This window comes from Pseudochaenichthys georgianus, chromosome 22, assembly GCF_902827115.2.
Source record: "Pseudochaenichthys georgianus chromosome 22, fPseGeo1.2, whole genome shotgun sequence".
Taxonomy (NCBI): Eukaryota; Metazoa; Chordata; class Actinopteri; order Perciformes; family Channichthyidae; genus Pseudochaenichthys; species Pseudochaenichthys georgianus.
In genome coordinates, this window is record NC_047524.1 from 16,843,629 (window position 1) to 16,861,848 (window position 18,220).

Sequence of the window (18,220 nt, forward strand, 5' to 3'; positions counted from 1 at the left end):
GATCAAGGTTATCTTTCCAATAGTAAATGAGCATCTTTGCTAATAAAGCAACATTTCCGCAACACATTAGGGATGTTGAAAAAGACTGGAGACCAAAGACATGGAGCATAGCAACATTTCATTTATTTTTTTAACAAAATGCTTCATATGAACAACCAAATGTAAAGTAACTTGCAGTTTAGATCAAACCCACCCCACACCAAACCAAACAAACTACAAAATATACATGAAAGGAAAATCATTTAAAAACAGAAAGTGGTCTATTTACAGGTCCATCCCAGCTGTAGAAGATTAAGACCTTGGAGCACCGTAGTCATCAGGCATCCGTTCAATATTGAACCTGTATGAAAAGAAAGAAAGAAAGAAACATGTCCATAAATCTTTTTCACATTTTATGCAAAAAAACAGATGTATAAAAAGCAGACGTATATTTCAGTCAAAAATGGTGCTACCTGTGGTTTGAGATGTACATGATGGGCACCCCAGGGATCTTCCTGACTCTTCTCTTAAGGTCTCTGTCCACAGTGGCCAGGATGTAACACTTGTGCTGTGGAAATGCATTAATGTTATTTACCTGTGCCAAAAACTTCAGAAAAATGAAATGCGAAAAATTACCTATAATTATTCACTATAATGATATGACACGTTTTAAAGTGAAAATGAAAGCATATTACCTGTGTTACCCTTTGGACCAAACAGTCATCGGCGTATGTTCCCTTGTGTGTGCACGGCAGGCGCTCAAACCTCGGATCTTTGGCTATCCTGCAAAGCAAAACATTAACAAATTAATAAACAAAATAAGTTCAAGCCGTCCATGCAGTTTTATATTTAGCAGCTTGTACCTGAGTGCGACTCTGTACTTCATTCCAAGCTTTTCAATCTCAGCCATCACACAGTCTGTGATACATGGGATACCTGGATTGGATAAAATTGCAGAGGGGAAAAGAATGATTAGGAACGTTTTTGAATCATTGTACTGTATATAAGAATTTGTTGGAGGAACGGGTCCATTATGCACTTGGCAATAGTACTTACATTTTGCATACAGGCAATCCATCATAGACTGAACAATGTCCAGTTTGGCTTTGATGGAAAAATTGATGAAATTGGTGTCGACTATAACGTGGTATGGTGGACCAAGCTGCGTGTTGTACTGGAAGAACAGGCAGGATGGGTACTTTGTCCTGCACAAAAAGTTAAAATAAATCAAGTTAAGGAGCCACCCACCAAAAGTTCTTCATATAGTAATTAAATATGTTATAGCCAACTCACACTTCTCTCTCCTTGAGCGCAGAGGGGTCCTTCTTCTTTTTCTCTTTTGGTTTAGCCCGGTCCTTATCTTTTCTGAAAAAACAACAAGTTATGTTAAATATGTATGCAAACTTGGCTGTATTAATAACATTGTGATGGATGATCAATACGTTTGTTAACTGTGGCTAGAAGACAGACATTATTAAAACTCACATTCTATTATCCTTCAGATTGATCATTCGTTTCATGACAGCAAACTTTTTCGTTTTCTGCTTCCCCTGGGTTAGACAAGTACAAACACAGAAATTGATTAAAATCAAGATATTACAACCAACAGTATAAAGCTTTTACAGCAGCAATTGACTTGTTGTGTATGTGGAGGGTTTGAGTCAACCTCATAACACAGGCACTTTGTTGATTGAACAGCATATCAACAACGTCTCTCAGCGTAACATTTACTTGTATAAACACTTAACTAAACTGTAATGTCATTACTGAAGCAGTTTTTAGACAGCACGTTGACTTGTATAACGAGAGCTAAAGAAGTAACAAAACAAACACTGCATGTGTTAGCTAAACCTTGAACAATTAACTCAGACGTATCATGGTTTTAGGAGAATTAACTAACACTTACATGTATTTAATGTTGTGGCCAAGGTCTTTACATTGATAAAAGTAAATTATATATTTAAACGCTTATTTCTTTCTGCAGCTGGCGTACGTGTTAGCCTACTTTACGTTAGATAGGCTAGGCTAGCTAAACTAGCTCAGGAGCTTGCCTGCTATAAAAGCTTCGACGCCAATGTAGTAATAACACATACAATACTTTGATAGATAAGTATTATGAGTACAGTCTTGATGTTACTGTATAACATATACATATGACATACCATGGTTAAAATGTTAGTCCACAGATCTGAGTGAAATCTTCTCCCCTTCCCCTCGTGTGTTGTCGATGCGTTTACTATAGACGTCATCAGTAATCGACACGTTTTCTGCGCATTTTCCGGTTGCTAGGCTAATGCCCATCAGACGAAGGTAAAGACTGTCTTTATTTACATAAAATGAAAGTTTTCATTAGCCGTTTTTGTTTGTGTTAGAGTACTATTGCATGCAATGTCTTATGAACGTGCTGTGGTGTGCATTTTGATAACCTCCATGGTTTGGCGAGCAGCTTCTGAAATGACGCTGACATTGTTGGCTAACTTGGCTAGTTAGCATTTTGCTGTCGTTTTCTAGTCAACTACTGTAGCAGCTTGTTGGCACAGTGATAACAGTTGTTAGCATTATCCTCCAGCTTTACCTTGCGCTGCAGGTGACAATAGACCAGAGACAATTGATTACATTGCAGTTAGCCTGTGCGTGTTCCGCTCCCGGTGTTTTTTTCCTTTTGTAAGCTACGTTTAAGAAACTGTACGGTACAACTGACCGCTTCGATAGGTTATTTATTACGCTTTGTGGTTGTTTATACCAGTGGCAGCGGATGACACTTGGAAACGTTATGACACCTGAGCTATTACTACCAGGCAGCTCATCGTTACCATCACAAACATCTGGCTGTTGTTGGTTGTGACTGAGACTGTCAATGTTTCTTTGACGTTGACAGTTGGTCCGGGCTATAAGAGGCTGGGGAGAGTTTTATGACCATTCTTTAGCCAAGTTGTTCATGCATATTTCAGTGCTGGGGATTACATGGTATTCTCCCATCAGCCAACACCAAGGTGTCACTTAAATATTCATGCTTTCTTGGCTGAGCATGTTTATTGTAAACCACCTCAGGCATCCTGTCTGTTTGACCAATGTTCCTCTTTAAATCCAATTATTAAAAACCTTTTGTAAATGTATTTCACTCAAACTGGTTTGAGCCTAAGCAGTTTCTCTCCAACTATAGGAACTTGTCAAGTCCCCTGGTGAGTGGCAGTTTTCCCTTGAGCACGGAGGGGTCTGAGTGAAGGCTGAAAGATGGTCTGATGGACCGCCGCTTCTTCCTGACCTTCCTCCTCTGCTCGGTGTTGTGGATCTTCTTCTGGGAAGTGCGCTGGAAGAAAGGAAAAGAGAGTAAAATTGAGGAATGGCTCGAACGACATAGCCTCTCTCAATACAGGCACTTATTTGAAGGTCAGTTGCTTACAGTCATATCTCCATTTGAGATATATTTAGATGGCCATTACAGTTTAGGCCTTTATTTGATGGTCTGACGTTGAAGGTAACCCGCACAAGGTTACTTCTGCAAGACAGATTATGATACTTGAAACTTTGGTTGGAACAGTTTCTCTAACCATTAGCTTTTAGAGCCTCGCAGGAATACCATGAATAAGTGTCATGTCTAATTGGATCCAAACTATGTTTAACGCAAGGAGATAGTGTTGCTTATTGCTTTGACCCTGGTCATTTTTGTTTTAAACATTCAGGCTTACGAGATGCATGTATGCACGGACAATCAGCTCAGGCTTTAATACACTTTATTATAGATTTTATGAGAGAGTATTTAAGCCTGTGCTGGGGCATTACTGATGCTGATTTGTTGGCTGGTATGTGATTGAGTATTTGTATGTGCTGTTCATGTGTCATCCAGATGTACAGTCACTGGAGGAACTGAGCCTGAGTGTACTAAGTCGCCTGGAAGAGGTGGTGAAGGAACAGCAGCGCTGGAGGGAAATTGAGGAGGCACACATCCAGCAGCTCCGAGACTTTGCCTTCCAGGAGTGGCTTTGCTCCCAGAAATTGGAGCACTATTACCATACGTAAGCAATGAAAGGTCTTAACCTTTTACATTTACACTAATCTAGCCAACAATCATGAGAAGCTTTCCTTTTTCAGTAACAATCACTTATTGGCATGTCATGCGTATAGATTTTTCCAGGCGTATTTTAGGTTTGAATTGGTTCTGTGGTTATGATCAGGTGTTATGCCGGTTATCACAGGCCATATCTATGTCTGTCCACTTGAGGGCAGCCTCTCCATTCATGGCTGGCTGAGCTTTGCTGACGCTGAGCTGTGGAGGCTGCAGTGTTTCAGAAGGTCACTGCAGTAAAAAGTACTCTTCACCGGCTGTTTGTGTAAGACCTGCAGCAGTGCAGGTGATGTGTGTGTTGGATCATCTCTATTGATGCAGTCAGAACAGGCTATGCTAAGTAGTCATTGTGTTTTCAAAATAAACTTCCGTTTAAGGAAAGTCAATGTTTCAAAGGTCAACTGTGTCTCTCAACTAATCATTCATTTCAGAAGAAAACGGTTTGGTATTTCTAAAGGGACACTGTCACATTTTTGAATGTCAAGATGACCGTCACACCATTGCTGCCTCTATTGTCATTTTGATAGAATGGAATTTGAACCTTTCTTGGTAATGTAATTCTGGCAGAGCTTCAGTTCAGTGACTGTGTTGTAACAGAAAGTGACCCTTTACAAATATATATTTGACTGTAAATGGGGAAGTAGTGGATTGACATAAGCCACGACTTGTCAGATAAATTGTGTTATTAGGAGTGAGAGGATAAAAAAGATCCAAGTATTTACTTTAAGAAAAAATAATGAGACGATTGTTTTTTATAATTATAACTAAACAATCACAAGGTAGATGATCAACCAGGCCTCACACACTGAACTGGACAAAACAGCATGCTAGAAAATACACATTTAGCATTTTTCTGTACAAAGTTACAATTTGGATTGAAAATGTGCTTTCAAAAGAGAAAAAAGGGTTTTAGTGTGTTTTTAGTCACTAAAGTTTGACTTTGCACATTACACCTTGGTGTTATCAGGCATTGGCACAAGGTTGTACTTTTTGTAGATTTACAATGGGAAGATTATGTTTCAGTTTGACTGGTTTCATTGTCCTCTGCTGTTTATGCTACTCCTTCTCGTGTAATAAAGCTTTACGACGGTAGTATTTTGCTAAGGCAGGATACAATGTGCTGCGCTGTCTCACCTGTTAGGTGATAAGATCCAGGTTGTAATCTATAGCTTGTTTTGTGTGTGGGACAAGCTGTTGTGTGCAGTCAGCACAGCAGACTTGGTCAACGGGGAGTGAGCAGTCAGAGTAGGATATATCTCTAAAGGGTGTACTTTTTAAGAGGTTAATCATCGCTACCACTCCTTTCAATTATCTCCTTTATTCACTTTCACTTATGCTTCCCACCGCAGACTGAAGACCTTGCGTTGTATGAACCTAGATGATCTGTCTCAGTTCGACAATCAGCTGCAACTCTCTTTAGCTGCCTGGGGATACTACTACGAGGACTACATCAAGCTGTCTACTGGCATCAAGATCCTCCAGAACTCCAGGGGGAGTCGTGACCAGGACTACGAGATCCGGCTGGTACACAGCCTGTCTGTGAGGCGTCTGAATGAGAAGTGGACAATTGGTGAGACACAGGTCTTTTGCTGCCTTAGACAGGTTTTTAGTTTGAATTGCTTTCCAAAGCTGCAGGGTTTTAGGAAGCCTTTAGATGTAAGATGTAAACATAAGGTGGATTGTACTGTTGATAAGTGTTGTTTCTGCAAGAGTCATAGCTGTTGAATGTGGCTCACGTGTTGCAATAGAGAAGTTCAGTGTTGCTGTTGTTTAGCCTTAGCTTATGTCATCATTCAACAATATCAATCAAACCTTTGCACCTGTTGGTTTATAACATAAAGTGTGTATTGTTTTCATTTGAATTATTAATTTGTACAATTGTCTTTTCAGAGGGAGCTCTCATATTTGGCTGTACTGTGGCGCTCTGCTTCTTGATAAGGGACCTGATGTTTTACGTGATTGGTGAGTTCACTGTATGCTGTTTGGGCGGTTATACTGGACCTGGAATGGCTGCTACATGACTCATTTAGCTCTTTCTTCAAGCACTTTGAACCAGAGTTACCAGTTTGACAAATTGCTTTATAGTTTGTTTATATATAGCCTAAGGATTTGTTGTCAAGTTTTGATCCCATAAACCTTTGTCAAACTTTAGCCTTTGCCCTGTTTTATTGGTGACCAAATAATTACCTTGCATTTATTGCGCCCCCTTGTTCCAACAACTTTTCTCTTGTGCTTCTTCCCTTCTTGCGACAGGTGGAATTACTGTTTCCATCATAGCGTTTGTCTTCACCATTAAGTTCCTCTGTGAACTTGCAGCGAGGGTCGTCAGCTTCCTGCAGAATGAGGATCCAGGGCGACGCGGTGACCGCAGCATCTACGACTATGTCCGGGGCAACTACCTGGACCCCCGTTCCTGCAAGGTGTCTTGGGATTGGAAGGAACCGCAGGAAGTGGGCCAGACTATGAGCTTTAGAGTCCAGGTGATGATTTATTCCTAATAGTCTTTTAAAGGTTTCCTATCATGCTATTTCTGGGCATTTATTATGGGTCTCGGATATATGAACACATATAAAGAACATGTCTATGATGTGTTTTCCTCAAAATACCAAACAGATCACCCATTCCAGCCATGCCTCATACCCCTCTATTTCAGCCCTGTTACTAAAGTGCTGATTCTGGGTCCTTAGCTTTAAAAAGCTAAGGAGCTAATGCCTGCTCACAATTCTACCGAGAGATTCTCAGCTAAATGCTGCCGTCATTAAACGCCATATCATGTTCAAAACCACATCAAGGAATATTTCTGAAACAGTATGGAGCTCAAATGCTTTTTCTCTTGCGGGTTTCCTACAATGTGAGTTCCTTTCTTTATTTTCTGCTTTTTTACACATACTCTTTCCAGTACAGGTTAGCTCTGAGTGTTAGCGTTGCTTGCTAATGTAAAAAAGACCATGTTACGTCCAAAACACGTCGGGCATTGTTTTCTGATAGCGAAGTTTCTGATAGGGCCGTGGGCGTAAAGCCAGCTCACATTTCCGATATTACGTCATATCGGATCAGCTCCGTTGTACTCCCTTTTTTTAGAGATCTGGGTACGGAGGAAAAGAGAGAGGGTTTTGTTTTCTGACACTTTGTGGGTTCCCTGATACACCGGGGACACACATCTATGTACAAAAGACATCAAAAAGTGAACTTTAATGTCTAGTGTCGTTGACTTAAGTGGCTCATGCATGCAGCAGAATATTTTGGTCTGCAGTTATTCATCTTTTTGTCTTCTCAGCTTTTCTATAAGAATGGCCAGCCTTTTCCCGCCCACCGGCCTGTGGGGCTGAAGGTCAACATCACCCACATCGAATTGGCTCTGGACATCCCTGTGACGCAGGAAGTTCTGCAGGAACCAGAGTCCAACGTAGTCAAAGTTGCCTTCACTGTGCGCAAAGCCGGGCGCTACGAGGTTGCTGTCAAGCTGGGTGGCCTCAACGTGGCCTACAGCCCTTATTACAAGATTTTTCAACCAGGTATTTCTGCTAAACCGTATTTTTCTGTGTTTGGTTATCGATTTGACTAGTATTTATTGTTTATTAAGTTTATTTATATTCTTTTGTCCAAATCAGGTACAGTTGTCCCATCAAAAACCAAGATAGCATACCATTTCTCCACCCTGGTGCTAACTAATGGCCAGCAGCACACTTTGCAAATTGAGCCGAGGGACGAGTATGGAAACCCCACCAGTAACTCCGCATCTCTCACTGATGAAACCAACTACAGCGTCCACGTGGCCTCTGTAAGGGAACACACCCCCTTTCTACTTGATCTACTCATTGATTTGGACTGTAAAAATGAAAGCCAGAATTGTTCAGCCTTCTGTTCCCAATTGCACAGTCCACTAGCTTTACAGCGCAGCAGAACAAGTCTCTGAGCTGGGATTCATTTGCGTTTCCTTGTTTCTCACAGCTGGGCACGGGGGATGACGACAGTCTGGAGGAGTACTACAGTAAGTCAGTGACCCTCAACAAGCAGCAGTGCCAGGTTCTGCTGAAACTCACCCTGAGGAAAACGGGCTGCTTCAGGGCCCGCATCTCCTACACAGACCAGCCGCTCAGCAACGGGGAGTTTGATATTATTGTTCTCAGTGGTGAGCAACCTTTACATGCTTAAGGAATCTACACTACTATAGAAAAAACACAGTGCTCTCTAGTCTGTGTTTCCAATGCATGATACTCATACTCTCTTTGCATATTACAGAGAATGAGAAGGCCTGTGTGGAGAAGAATGTGTCCACTCCAGGCATTAGCATCTACTTTGAAGCGTACCTTTACAGCAATGGGAACTACAGTTCCTCATGGCAGTTGCCCGCCTCCTCTCTGCTGGCCCCCCAGAGGAGGCCCTCCATGGGAGAAGAGGAGGATGAGCATGACTCTCCTGTGGAGGGACAACCTGAGAAGGTCAAGAAACCAAAAAAGGTCTACTGCTACATATCGCCAAAGGTAAGCGTGTCATCATGTATTAGTTGTTTTTCCCCTTAACCTTTTGGTTGTGTGACTGATGTCTTGTATATGAGAGGATAGAACTCAACACGTGTTAATGATCAATGACTTCTTTGTCAAACAGCAATTATCCGTGAAAGAGTTCTACCTGAAAATTATTCCATGGCGCCTTTTCACCTTCCGAGTATGTCCAGGAACAAAGGTAAGCAGCAGTGAGTCGGAAAACCCTGGGACACTTTGGTTTGATTGAATTTACCACGCTAACCATAATATTCTGTTCTTGCTTCAGTTTACCTATTTTGGTCCTGACCCCGTTCACAAGTATCTGACTCTTGTGGTGGATGATGGGATACAGCCTCCTGTGGAGCTCAGCTGCAAAGACAGGAACATCATGGCTGCCACCTTCATTCGCTTCCTGCACAAGAACATCGGTTTGTTTCAGTCTAATGTGATGCATTCGCGTTGAGAAGTACTTAGTAAATACCGTCTTTTAGAGACTGCAGCTATAATCTGATGGTGTTGTCCACAGGTGGATCTGAAACGTTCCAAGACAAGGTGAACTTCTTTCAACGTGAACTCAGGCAAATCCACGCAAAGAGACCTCGCACCAAGACCTGCCTCAAAATCACTCGGCACACTATTCTAGACTCAGTGAGTGCTGCTCGTCAATATAAAAATGGGCTTGTTATCATGTGATTGTTTAGATTCTTATTTGTCTTTTCTCTTGTTGTTGCTCAGTCCCTGAAGGCTACCAGGAACTTCTCTGTGTCCGACTGGAGTAAGAACTTTGAGGTCGCGTTCCAGGATGAGGAAGGTAAACATTTAGCTGCAAGCACTTCAAACCAAAAAGATCATAAAATAACAAAATGACGGTTACAGACATAGTAACTTTGTTAGATGAACACACTGCTAACACCTTTGACACTTCTCTGCAGCTCTGGACTGGGGAGGCCCTCGCAGGGAGTGGTTTGAGCTGGTCTGTAAGACCCTCTTTGACACCTCCAACCAGCTGTTCACTCGCTTCAGTGACAACAACCAGGGCCTGGTAAGTTAGTCTTATTACCCCTGTCCCCTTTCAAAACACCTCACTGAGGCTTAGGTTACATCTACACGAAGTACTGCTTAAGAAATAATATCTGTCTATACTAATATACCTAAAAGCATCCATAGGATTCTATTATTTAAATGTTTAGTTTTAGCTCCATAGTTACCAAACACTCACTCACACAAACACACACTCAAAGAGAAAGGAATGTTGTTCATTTGTCCGCACTCAGTTACAAGGCTGCTACCAGGTTACTATAGCAACATTTTACTATATTTCGTTCAAGAAATGTGGCCAATACACGTCGCAGAACAAAACAAGCATAGATAGCAAAAAGGAAGTCATCAGATTTATATTTATTTCCCTCTTGAAAGCTGCTAACCATGCCTTTAAGCATGTTCTCTGCTAAGGGATGCTAGCATAGAGAACAACAACTGAAATGTGTTTTATGTTTAACTGAAACCTGAATCTGGAAAAGTGTCTTGTGATGTGTCAAATTAGGGAAGCGAAACTAATCAAGAAATATATCCTTTTTTTTAAATGTATTCCATTAATTGGTATTATCTCATTTAAGTATTTGTTGGTGTCATGTTGAAATCTTGAATGTAATGCAATCATACCCCTACTCATCCTGTAAAAAGAACATTATATGAAAGAAAACATCAACTTGACGTCATCTTTTTAAATCGTCTCTGTTTTAGTATTGTGGATTCTTGGCATAAGCAAAGCAAAGATGATGAGATGAAATGTGTGGACGTAGCCTTGCTGTCCTCTAAAAGCGCAATATGTTCAAAAGACAGAAACCCAGATTCCTCTTATTCTCCAGGTGCACCCCAACGCTGAGCGGCAGGCCCACCAGCGTCTGAAGATGTATGAGTTTGCTGGTCGTGTCGTGGGGAAGTGCCTGTATGAGTCCGCTCTGGGGGGGGCCTACAAACAGCTGGTCCGGGCTCGCTTTACCCGCTCCTTCCTGGCCCAGATCATCGGCCTCAGGATGAACTACAAGGTGAGGGACTCAGTGCTGTTCAAGGAAAAAGCCTTTCCTCGGAAGTTAGAAGGTCATGTTGTCATTGTTTACTTCTCGATGTCAGCCGGTCTGTCTCATCACTCTCACATTCCCACAAAGCCAAGAAACCTACGTAAATGATTTTTTGGCGTGTTTTATTTCAGAAAGCAAACCAATGTGTTTTGCTGTTTATCCAACTTCCTAAAGTAAAGCCCAATCATGTTTTTATCCTTCCACGAGGAAGATGAAAAACCATGTTTATTTCAAAATGTCATTACCCTGTGTTTTCCTTTTTATTTTCCAAACGCAGTACTTCGAGACGGATGACCAGGAGTTCTACAAAGCCAAGGTCTGCTTCATCCTAAACAATGACGTGAGCGACATGGACTTGGTGTTTGCAGAGGAGAAGTACAGCAAGTCGGGACAGCTGGAGAAGGTGAGGCGACACGTTGGAAGGGAACTCCCCCCTTTTATCCCTGATGTCATTGCACAGGACAGAGGAGCACAGAAAGAAACCATATTGCTCGTCTGGCAAGCGTTTGTCTTGTTGAGGCTGAGCGCTGAGTTGACATAAAGGTGGATGAGTATTTTAAACTTTGTAGCATAGTTACACACAATAGCCGGCTGTGGGACTCCCCCTACTTCTTTTTAATTAGATACGTATGTATGGCTCCTAACCCTTGTGTTTTTTTACCTTTTTAGAATAATTGCCCTATTATACTAACGATGACAAATGTGTGACAGCCTCTCACAAGTGTTGAACTGTATAAATAGATTTACCGTAAGAAAGGTTTTTCCACCCTCCATCGTTTGCTGCCCACACATTGACAGCTTTTTAAACTGTTTAATATCTTAGGCTCTTTCACTCTCTTATGTATTATGACATGGTTGCTCTCTTACAGGTGGTGGAGCTGATATCCGGGGGATCTCAGATCGCTGTGACCAATGAAAACAAGGTGCATTATCTAAACCTGCTGGCCCAGTACAGACTCGCCAGCCAGGTGAGAGATGAGGTGGAACACTTCCTGAAAGGTGAGGAAACAAGCACAGCTGCCGTTTTCCTTCTTTCTTTTTTAGCCCACACCTGTCATTTCAGATCTCTGGTAATGTGCACGTAGTTAGAGTCAGTTCCTGATCTGTTGCAGGTCTGAATGAACTGGTTCCAGAAAATCTGCTCGCCATATTTGATGAGAATGAGTTGGAGGTGTGTATGATGTTTCTAATAACAAATCAAGTTTTTAAAGAAACTAATACTGCAGGGTAATTATAATAATTTTTTCTTTTAATCTCTTCAGCTTTTGATGTGTGGCACCGGAGACATAAACGTGCTGGACTTCAAGGCCCACGCTGTGATTGTCGGAGGGTCGTGGCACTTCAGAGAGAAAGTATGTCGTTGGAAATCTCTTTTATCCATTTTCACAGCAGGCCACTGATTTTTCTTTTCTTGCCACAGGTGATGAAGTGGTTCTGGGCCGTGGTGTCCAGCTTCACCCAGGAGGAGTTAGCCCGTCTGCTGCAGTTCACCACCGGCTCCTCTCAGCTCCCCCCCGGGGGATTCAACACCCTCTGCCCCTCTTTCCAGATCATCGCTGCCCCCACGCACAGCACCTTGCCCACTGCACACACGTGGTGAGTACGAATTACATGAAGGTCTGAGCCCTTGATGCTTTAGTGATGTCAGTCTGTCAATCGATTGCTTGCTTTAATAGTTTGGTCTCAACATTAATTTGAACAAACTTTCAAAACAATATATCTGACATTCATGGTCCTCAGAGGATGAATCCTACGCTTCATTCAGCCAAACCAACAGGTCAATGTTTTCTGTTTTTCTACTTTTAATATCTTCAAATGCACTAGATGGATTGGCAAGAGAAATTATTCGGACATTTGTAGTTCCCAGAAGATTTATTATAAAGACTTTAGGGAACCCGAGTTTTTTCCAGTGCCATCCTCAAGTCAAAATGTGATCTTTATTGCAGCTCTCTAGCCCGCTTTTGTTTCTCCACTGTTGTAGTCTATTAAAGGCATCATATCTAAATACTCTTTAAAAGGCATTTTCTTTTTCAATTCTTCGGTTATTATCCAACAGTGTAAAACGTGTTATCACCTTCAGCAGTTCTTTGCGTTAAGTGCTAATTAGCACTCATTAATACTTATACGGTTTAATATGACTGTGATCATTATATCTGATTAACATTGTCAAGTTTACATTGTCATTATGGACATGTAAGCAAGCTGACGTTAGCATTTAGCTCAAAGAATCATTGTTCACACTTTTCTATTAATAAAAAAGGCTAATACATTTTCAAAAGAACTGGGCACTGTTTCCTCAAACATCACTCAAAAACACGCAACTAGTGATTTTGTCCAGGGCTAATTTGAGCACATTCTCTCGTGAGTATCTGAATCAGCACATGGGGTATGTTGGATAGACTCAAAAATAAACCATATTTTCTGTGCTTATGTTAATGACGAAACATGACTCCCAGGCCTCATTGATGGGATTTTAATAGTTCTTTAATAACAATAGCACGGAGGAACAAGCTTCATCAGGCTCGGGAATATTTCAAATAAAGTCATGTTCATTTTGTCTTTTCGTTGGATTTGTTAATCATGAAAAAATACAATATCAACACATCTTTAATGTTTAGAGCTCATTACACGTGAGAATGAGCGTGACTTATAAATGTTTTGTAAATGCTTCATCAGGAACTAAACATTCGCTGATTCCCTGTGGTCCAATTTTCTGTCCAGTTTTAACCAGCTGTGCCTCCCGACGTACGACTCTTATGAGGAACTGCACAAGTTGTTGAAGCTGGCCATCAGTGAGGGCAGCGAGGGCTTCGGCATGCTCTGACTCTCCATCCAGAGGACACCACCATGCACACTTCAGTGCAACGGTTTCCTGCTTTCATTTGCATTAACAGTGGGCATCTTGGCAGGGAGTCTGGGTGATGCTCTATCAGTACTCTCTCAGGAGGAGAGGGCATTACAGGAAGTCCCAGAAGGCTTTCCCGAAACTGGAACTCAGTCATTTGAACTCAAGTACTACTTTTATGTATATAAAATATCTGGCTTTTGTAAAAAAGGAAACCAGGACCTGCTGGAAAAGGTCAGGTTTTGGCTAAAGTTTGCTTAGTTTTATATGTTTGAAAGACAAATAATTCTAGTGCAAAGGCCTTGAGTATTACGTCATAAATGCTTCTTTTGCATTTTTCAAACTGAGGAACACTTAAGTGCAACAGCGGGCTACATGTGATGCGGGTGCCGCGTGCACCTACAGCACTTTGGCCTTAATCGATCAGGGACTGATGTGTGTTTGTAAATATATAATATCACTCTTTTATTCCAATACTTGTACATAGTAGTGTGTATACATAGGTTTTCATCTTGTGACCTCTTTGGTTTAAAGTTCAAGGAGAAGGGAATCACTTTTGGTGCACGTGTGATGGGTTGAGAGTTTATTTAATTTCTTTTTTTCATCTGAGAAAGAATGGGTTTTAAAAGAAGCCAAGTAATTTCTATTGTTTATACATGTTTTTAACTTATTGTGTCTTTAAAATAATATTCGGGTTGACCCATTGTTTAAAATATGTTTGCCTGGAGTGGTAAATGTTTGTCTTATGTTTTATAACCTGCCTTATTCATGCCCTTTGCCTCTGATTGTATCCAGAGAGGTGCGTAGGTGAGAGAAGCATAGTGGACAATAGTAAGTGAAAGGTATATCATGGCATTTCTAATACTACATGCAGAGGTCACTGTGTACGTTGGGGAGAGCCCATATCTAACAAACACTTTGTTATATATGTATACTTTTACTTTTTCCTTCACAGCCTTTTTATGGATTTACCTCAGAATCTTCTATGCCACCTGTTCATCCTCTGACTCAGCTGTATATGTGCGCACTTGTGGTAAACAGTCCATATACAGTTTGTTCATAGCTGCCTCCTTCCCGTCCTGTACCTTTAAGGCATATTATCCCACATCCTCAGTAAACTGAAGCATTATATCAGAGGAGAATATGCCCTGTTCTTTGCTATTGTACAATTATTTATTTTGAATACGACGATTGTCAACAATCCTGAGCCAACAGTTTTCTCCTTTCTTCCTCTTCATATTGTGTAGCAAGTTCTAGACTTTACACGTTCAATAGCCATTTTGTACGACTGTGAGCTGCCACTCAGTGTTTGTAGATCATTTAGGAAAATTCATGTTTGGACTGCAAAGTTTAAAAAAAGGGTTATCCTTCACAATAGTACTTTCACCCACAGAGCACTCTGGGTCCAGTTTCACATTATCCTCACAGTATGTTTGACTCAGCCACTAAGAGATTTCCTTATTTTCGAACGGCAAAGATGTCACATTTTGAAGTCAGCAGCAGGTTTGTATTGTGTTGGCTCACCAGAACCAACACAGTGTCCACTTGGGATCTGATGAGCGTTTGCTTGTGCTTTAGCTAGCCTTTTACAGTGTTAAGAGGTTTACAAGTGGGTTGATGGATTTGTGTTTGTTTGGGTTGTGCAATGTTGACCAGAAGTACTAAGAACAGCAAAAAAAAGTGCTTATGAAAATATTTTCAGCACACTATCAATGGCTGATATCATATTACCAGAAGTAAAAGTAGTGTAAGCATTACATGTGTTAGTTGTTCCATTAGAAATGACCGTTATAAGTAAACATGAAGGAGGTCTATGCCGTAGTTTTATGTTCTTGTTTAATGTGTTGCTTTTCAGTAGCATCTACTCGTTTTATTTAGCTATGTTTGGATTGTTTCTGGGCTACATGGCCGAGTGTGACTTTTAGCGATGTAGATATTGTGAAATATTTGCATATGACTTTGAAGCTGGGATACTTCTTTTCTTTCCTTTTTTTAAATGGCAAGTCATTGCTTACGGATGTTTGAGATTCTCTGCACTGCAGGTCCTTTTGTTTATGGGAATAAAAAATGATGGAGTAAATTCTTAACCCTGTATCACACTTTTTGTGCATCTCATGTGGATTGTGCTAAGCATTGTGATTACAGACCATTTTAACATTTTCAAACCTGGATTTGGAGATGGCTTATGGTGCTGTGCATGCCGACCAATGGTTCCTGAAAAGTGCAAAGGTTTTCTGAAACATAATGAAAGTTAGGTATCGAGGTGTTTTTGCATTTATTCATGCTTAAAGATCACCTAATATGCAAAATCCACTTTTTCATGTCTTTTAAACATAAACATGTGTCCCCTCTGTGTAAAGAGATTCTGAAAGTTTCAGGATAAAGATTGTCTCACTTTTTGTCCTGATCCATTTATATAAAAACCTGTCTGAAAATGAGCTGATCAGATTCTGGCCACTGTATGATGACTTAACGATTTTTTTTTACAAACAATCCCCCTCCCCCCCCTTAATCTCCTCTTGAGCACCATTGTGGTGTATCTCTCAGAGGGGCGTGCGGAGTGGCTCCTTATTTTCATCTAAAGTAACAGACAGAGAATCAGCACTTTTGAAACAGGGCTGAAACAGAGGGGTTTATGGGTAATGCTACAATGATCTGTTTGGTGTTTTGAGTCAAACACTTCAGAGACATGTTTTGTATATATCTGAGACCTATAATATATTGATGAAAAACAGTATAATAGGAGACCTTTAAGAACAGCACAGACTTGCAACACCTCCTCACTGGTAGAACCATTTTCCTAATACAGAAGACAACAGCTTTGATTATAGGAGGACTTTATAAACATATATGCATGTAAAGACATCGGCTACACTGATATATATATATAAGTCCCTGGGCCATGCATGTTTCAGACACAAGGGGGCACTGGTTCTACATGTGCCATGATCATCCATGATTGGAGGATGCATGCTTCCTCTGCTGTCTTCCTACAGGACAGCTGAGCAGCAGTGAATGATGAGGTGCTTTCCTGTCTTCAGCTGACCCTCCACACTTTCTGAGTATCCCCTCCATTACAGACATTTCTTATTTCCCCACACACATACAATACATACCTCACAAACCCCAAAAATAAACAAAGTTCATTCAAACCTCCTGGTTTCACGTCCACAAGCTTAATGGAATCAGTCTTTTGAGAGCTTTTCTGTGTATGAAATGTGATCACACCAAACTGGACAACAAAGGCCTTTTCCTTTTACCATATGAAGATGGCATAACTGAGAGCCGTATCGGCACAAGTTGGAAAGACTCTAGCACTGAATGAATGTTTGCTTCCTGAGTCACAGCGTCTGATACTGGACTTTTTTTTAATTGCTTTGCTTGGACATGCTGGCCCTCCACGCTACAGCCACGTGTTCCTGGCGCGTCTCCTCACGTTGTGTTCTGAACACAATCAGGAGCACGATGAAAGGCATCTTGAAGTACTTGGAAGGCAGGACTCCAGTTATTTGGTCTTGGCATGCACCTGTGGATTTGCATAATGGTCTCTCTCAAATTTCCCCCAGGAATGCTTGCTAAAGAGTGACCACAAATCAGAAGTCGTCCGCTGGCGCTCACTAAGAGCAATATACCATGTTGGAGCGCCTTTCCACATCCAGAGAACCTGCGGCAGACCGCTCAACAACTATACTGTGCATTTTAGTGTTAGGTATCTTAAGATATTAATTCCCAGCAAAAACATGTTTTTCTGACAAATTTCCAGTGTATTCCATAAACATCTCCAGATCTGACTGGAGCTTGGTTTTGGGGTTTGGGGTTGCCAAGTTGCTGGTGGAAGCCAATTTATTGGTGGTTCTTCTCAACTAAAGAATACAGTGCCTCATTTCCCATCTCTGAGTCAGACACCCTGCCTTTGAGGAGATCCGTCAGCTACTATGATCAAAGGTAATTGTCCACAGACCGTGATCTTCACAGGGCAGAAGCCCGAAATGTGGCACGCAACTATCTTTAGATCATGACCGCTCTCCCTTCTTTCTGCTAAACTGCCATGGGGTTGTCTGCTTCCCATTCCAACATGCAGGTCCTCATTACCTGATTGGACGCCACTGATTAACTGCCAACTGGATTGGCTGCAGGTATTCATCATCTACATTGATTGGGCCAATCTTAATCAGGGTTGTTGAAGGACAGGAGAGCATCTTTCCAGCAGACGGCCTGGACTAAAGCTCTCCTCAGGAAGATTACCCTTTACTGTATTCTGACTTCATGTTACATGCAAAAGATCCTTCAGGCCTCAGTCCAAAACCCTGGCAAACATCAGTGTTTTGGACTGAAAGACGAGTTCTCTTGCTCCTTTCACTAAAATGACTTTGACTGTTTGGCATTTTTGGGGTGGATTTCAACCTCAATCGTGCCTTCTGAAGTTTCCTAGTGTGAGTCTTAACTACACTGAACAAAAATATAAATGCAACATTTTTGTTTTTGCTCCCATTTTTCATGAGATGAACTCAAAGATCTAAAACATTTTCTATTTACACAAAATAACCATTTCTCTCAAATATTGTTCACAAATCTGAAAAAATCTGTGATAGTGAGCACTTCTCCTTTGCCGAGATAATCCATCCCACCTCACAGGTGTGGCATATCAAGATGCTGATTAGACAGCATGATTATTGCACAGGTGTGCCTTAGGCTGGCCACAATAAAAGGCCACTCTGAAATGTTCAGTTTTATCACACAGCACAATGCCACAGATGTCGCA

At 41.3% G+C, this 18,220-nt stretch overlaps 2 protein-coding genes across 4 annotated transcripts; one reads left to right on the forward strand and one right to left on the reverse strand.

Moving 5' to 3' along the window:
• Positions 1–97: 97 nt before the first annotated feature.
• Positions 98–2,242, reverse strand: fcf1 (FCF1 rRNA-processing protein). Its single transcript, XM_034111492.1, has 8 exons — positions 2,142–2,242; positions 1,465–1,529; positions 1,273–1,344; positions 1,036–1,184; positions 843–915; positions 675–762; positions 453–547; positions 98–340 (listed from the first exon to the last, which is right to left on the reverse strand). Exons 1-8 carry the CDS (start codon positions 2,226–2,228, stop codon positions 292–294), a joined length of 678 nt encoding a protein of 225 aa, XP_033967383.1. The 5' UTR covers positions 2,229–2,242; the 3' UTR covers positions 98–291.
• Positions 2,218–15,545, forward strand: arel1 (apoptosis resistant E3 ubiquitin protein ligase 1). Of its 3 annotated transcripts, none has more exons than XM_034111488.1 (22): positions 2,218–2,289; positions 3,143–3,369; positions 3,827–3,995; positions 5,395–5,615; positions 5,936–6,007; positions 6,299–6,525; positions 7,323–7,560; positions 7,657–7,826; positions 7,997–8,177; positions 8,288–8,529; positions 8,654–8,731; positions 8,819–8,960; positions 9,059–9,180; positions 9,268–9,343; positions 9,465–9,574; positions 10,401–10,580; positions 10,891–11,016; positions 11,483–11,612; positions 11,726–11,784; positions 11,876–11,965; positions 12,034–12,209; positions 13,335–15,545. In XM_034111488.1, the coding sequence occupies exons 2-22, from the start codon at positions 3,222–3,224 to the stop codon at positions 13,435–13,437; spliced, it is 3,060 nt and encodes a 1,019-aa protein (XP_033967379.1). In that variant the 5' UTR covers positions 2,218–2,289; positions 3,143–3,221; the 3' UTR covers positions 13,438–15,545. The 3 variants fall into 3 exon arrangements, with proteins under 3 accessions (XP_033967379.1, XP_033967381.1, XP_033967380.1); XM_034111489.1 differs by having other exon boundaries at positions 2,266–2,289; positions 3,126–3,369; XM_034111490.2 differs by lacking the exons at positions 3,143–3,369; positions 3,827–3,995 and having other exon boundaries at positions 2,265–2,289.
• Positions 15,546–18,220: the final 2,675 nt, after the last annotated feature.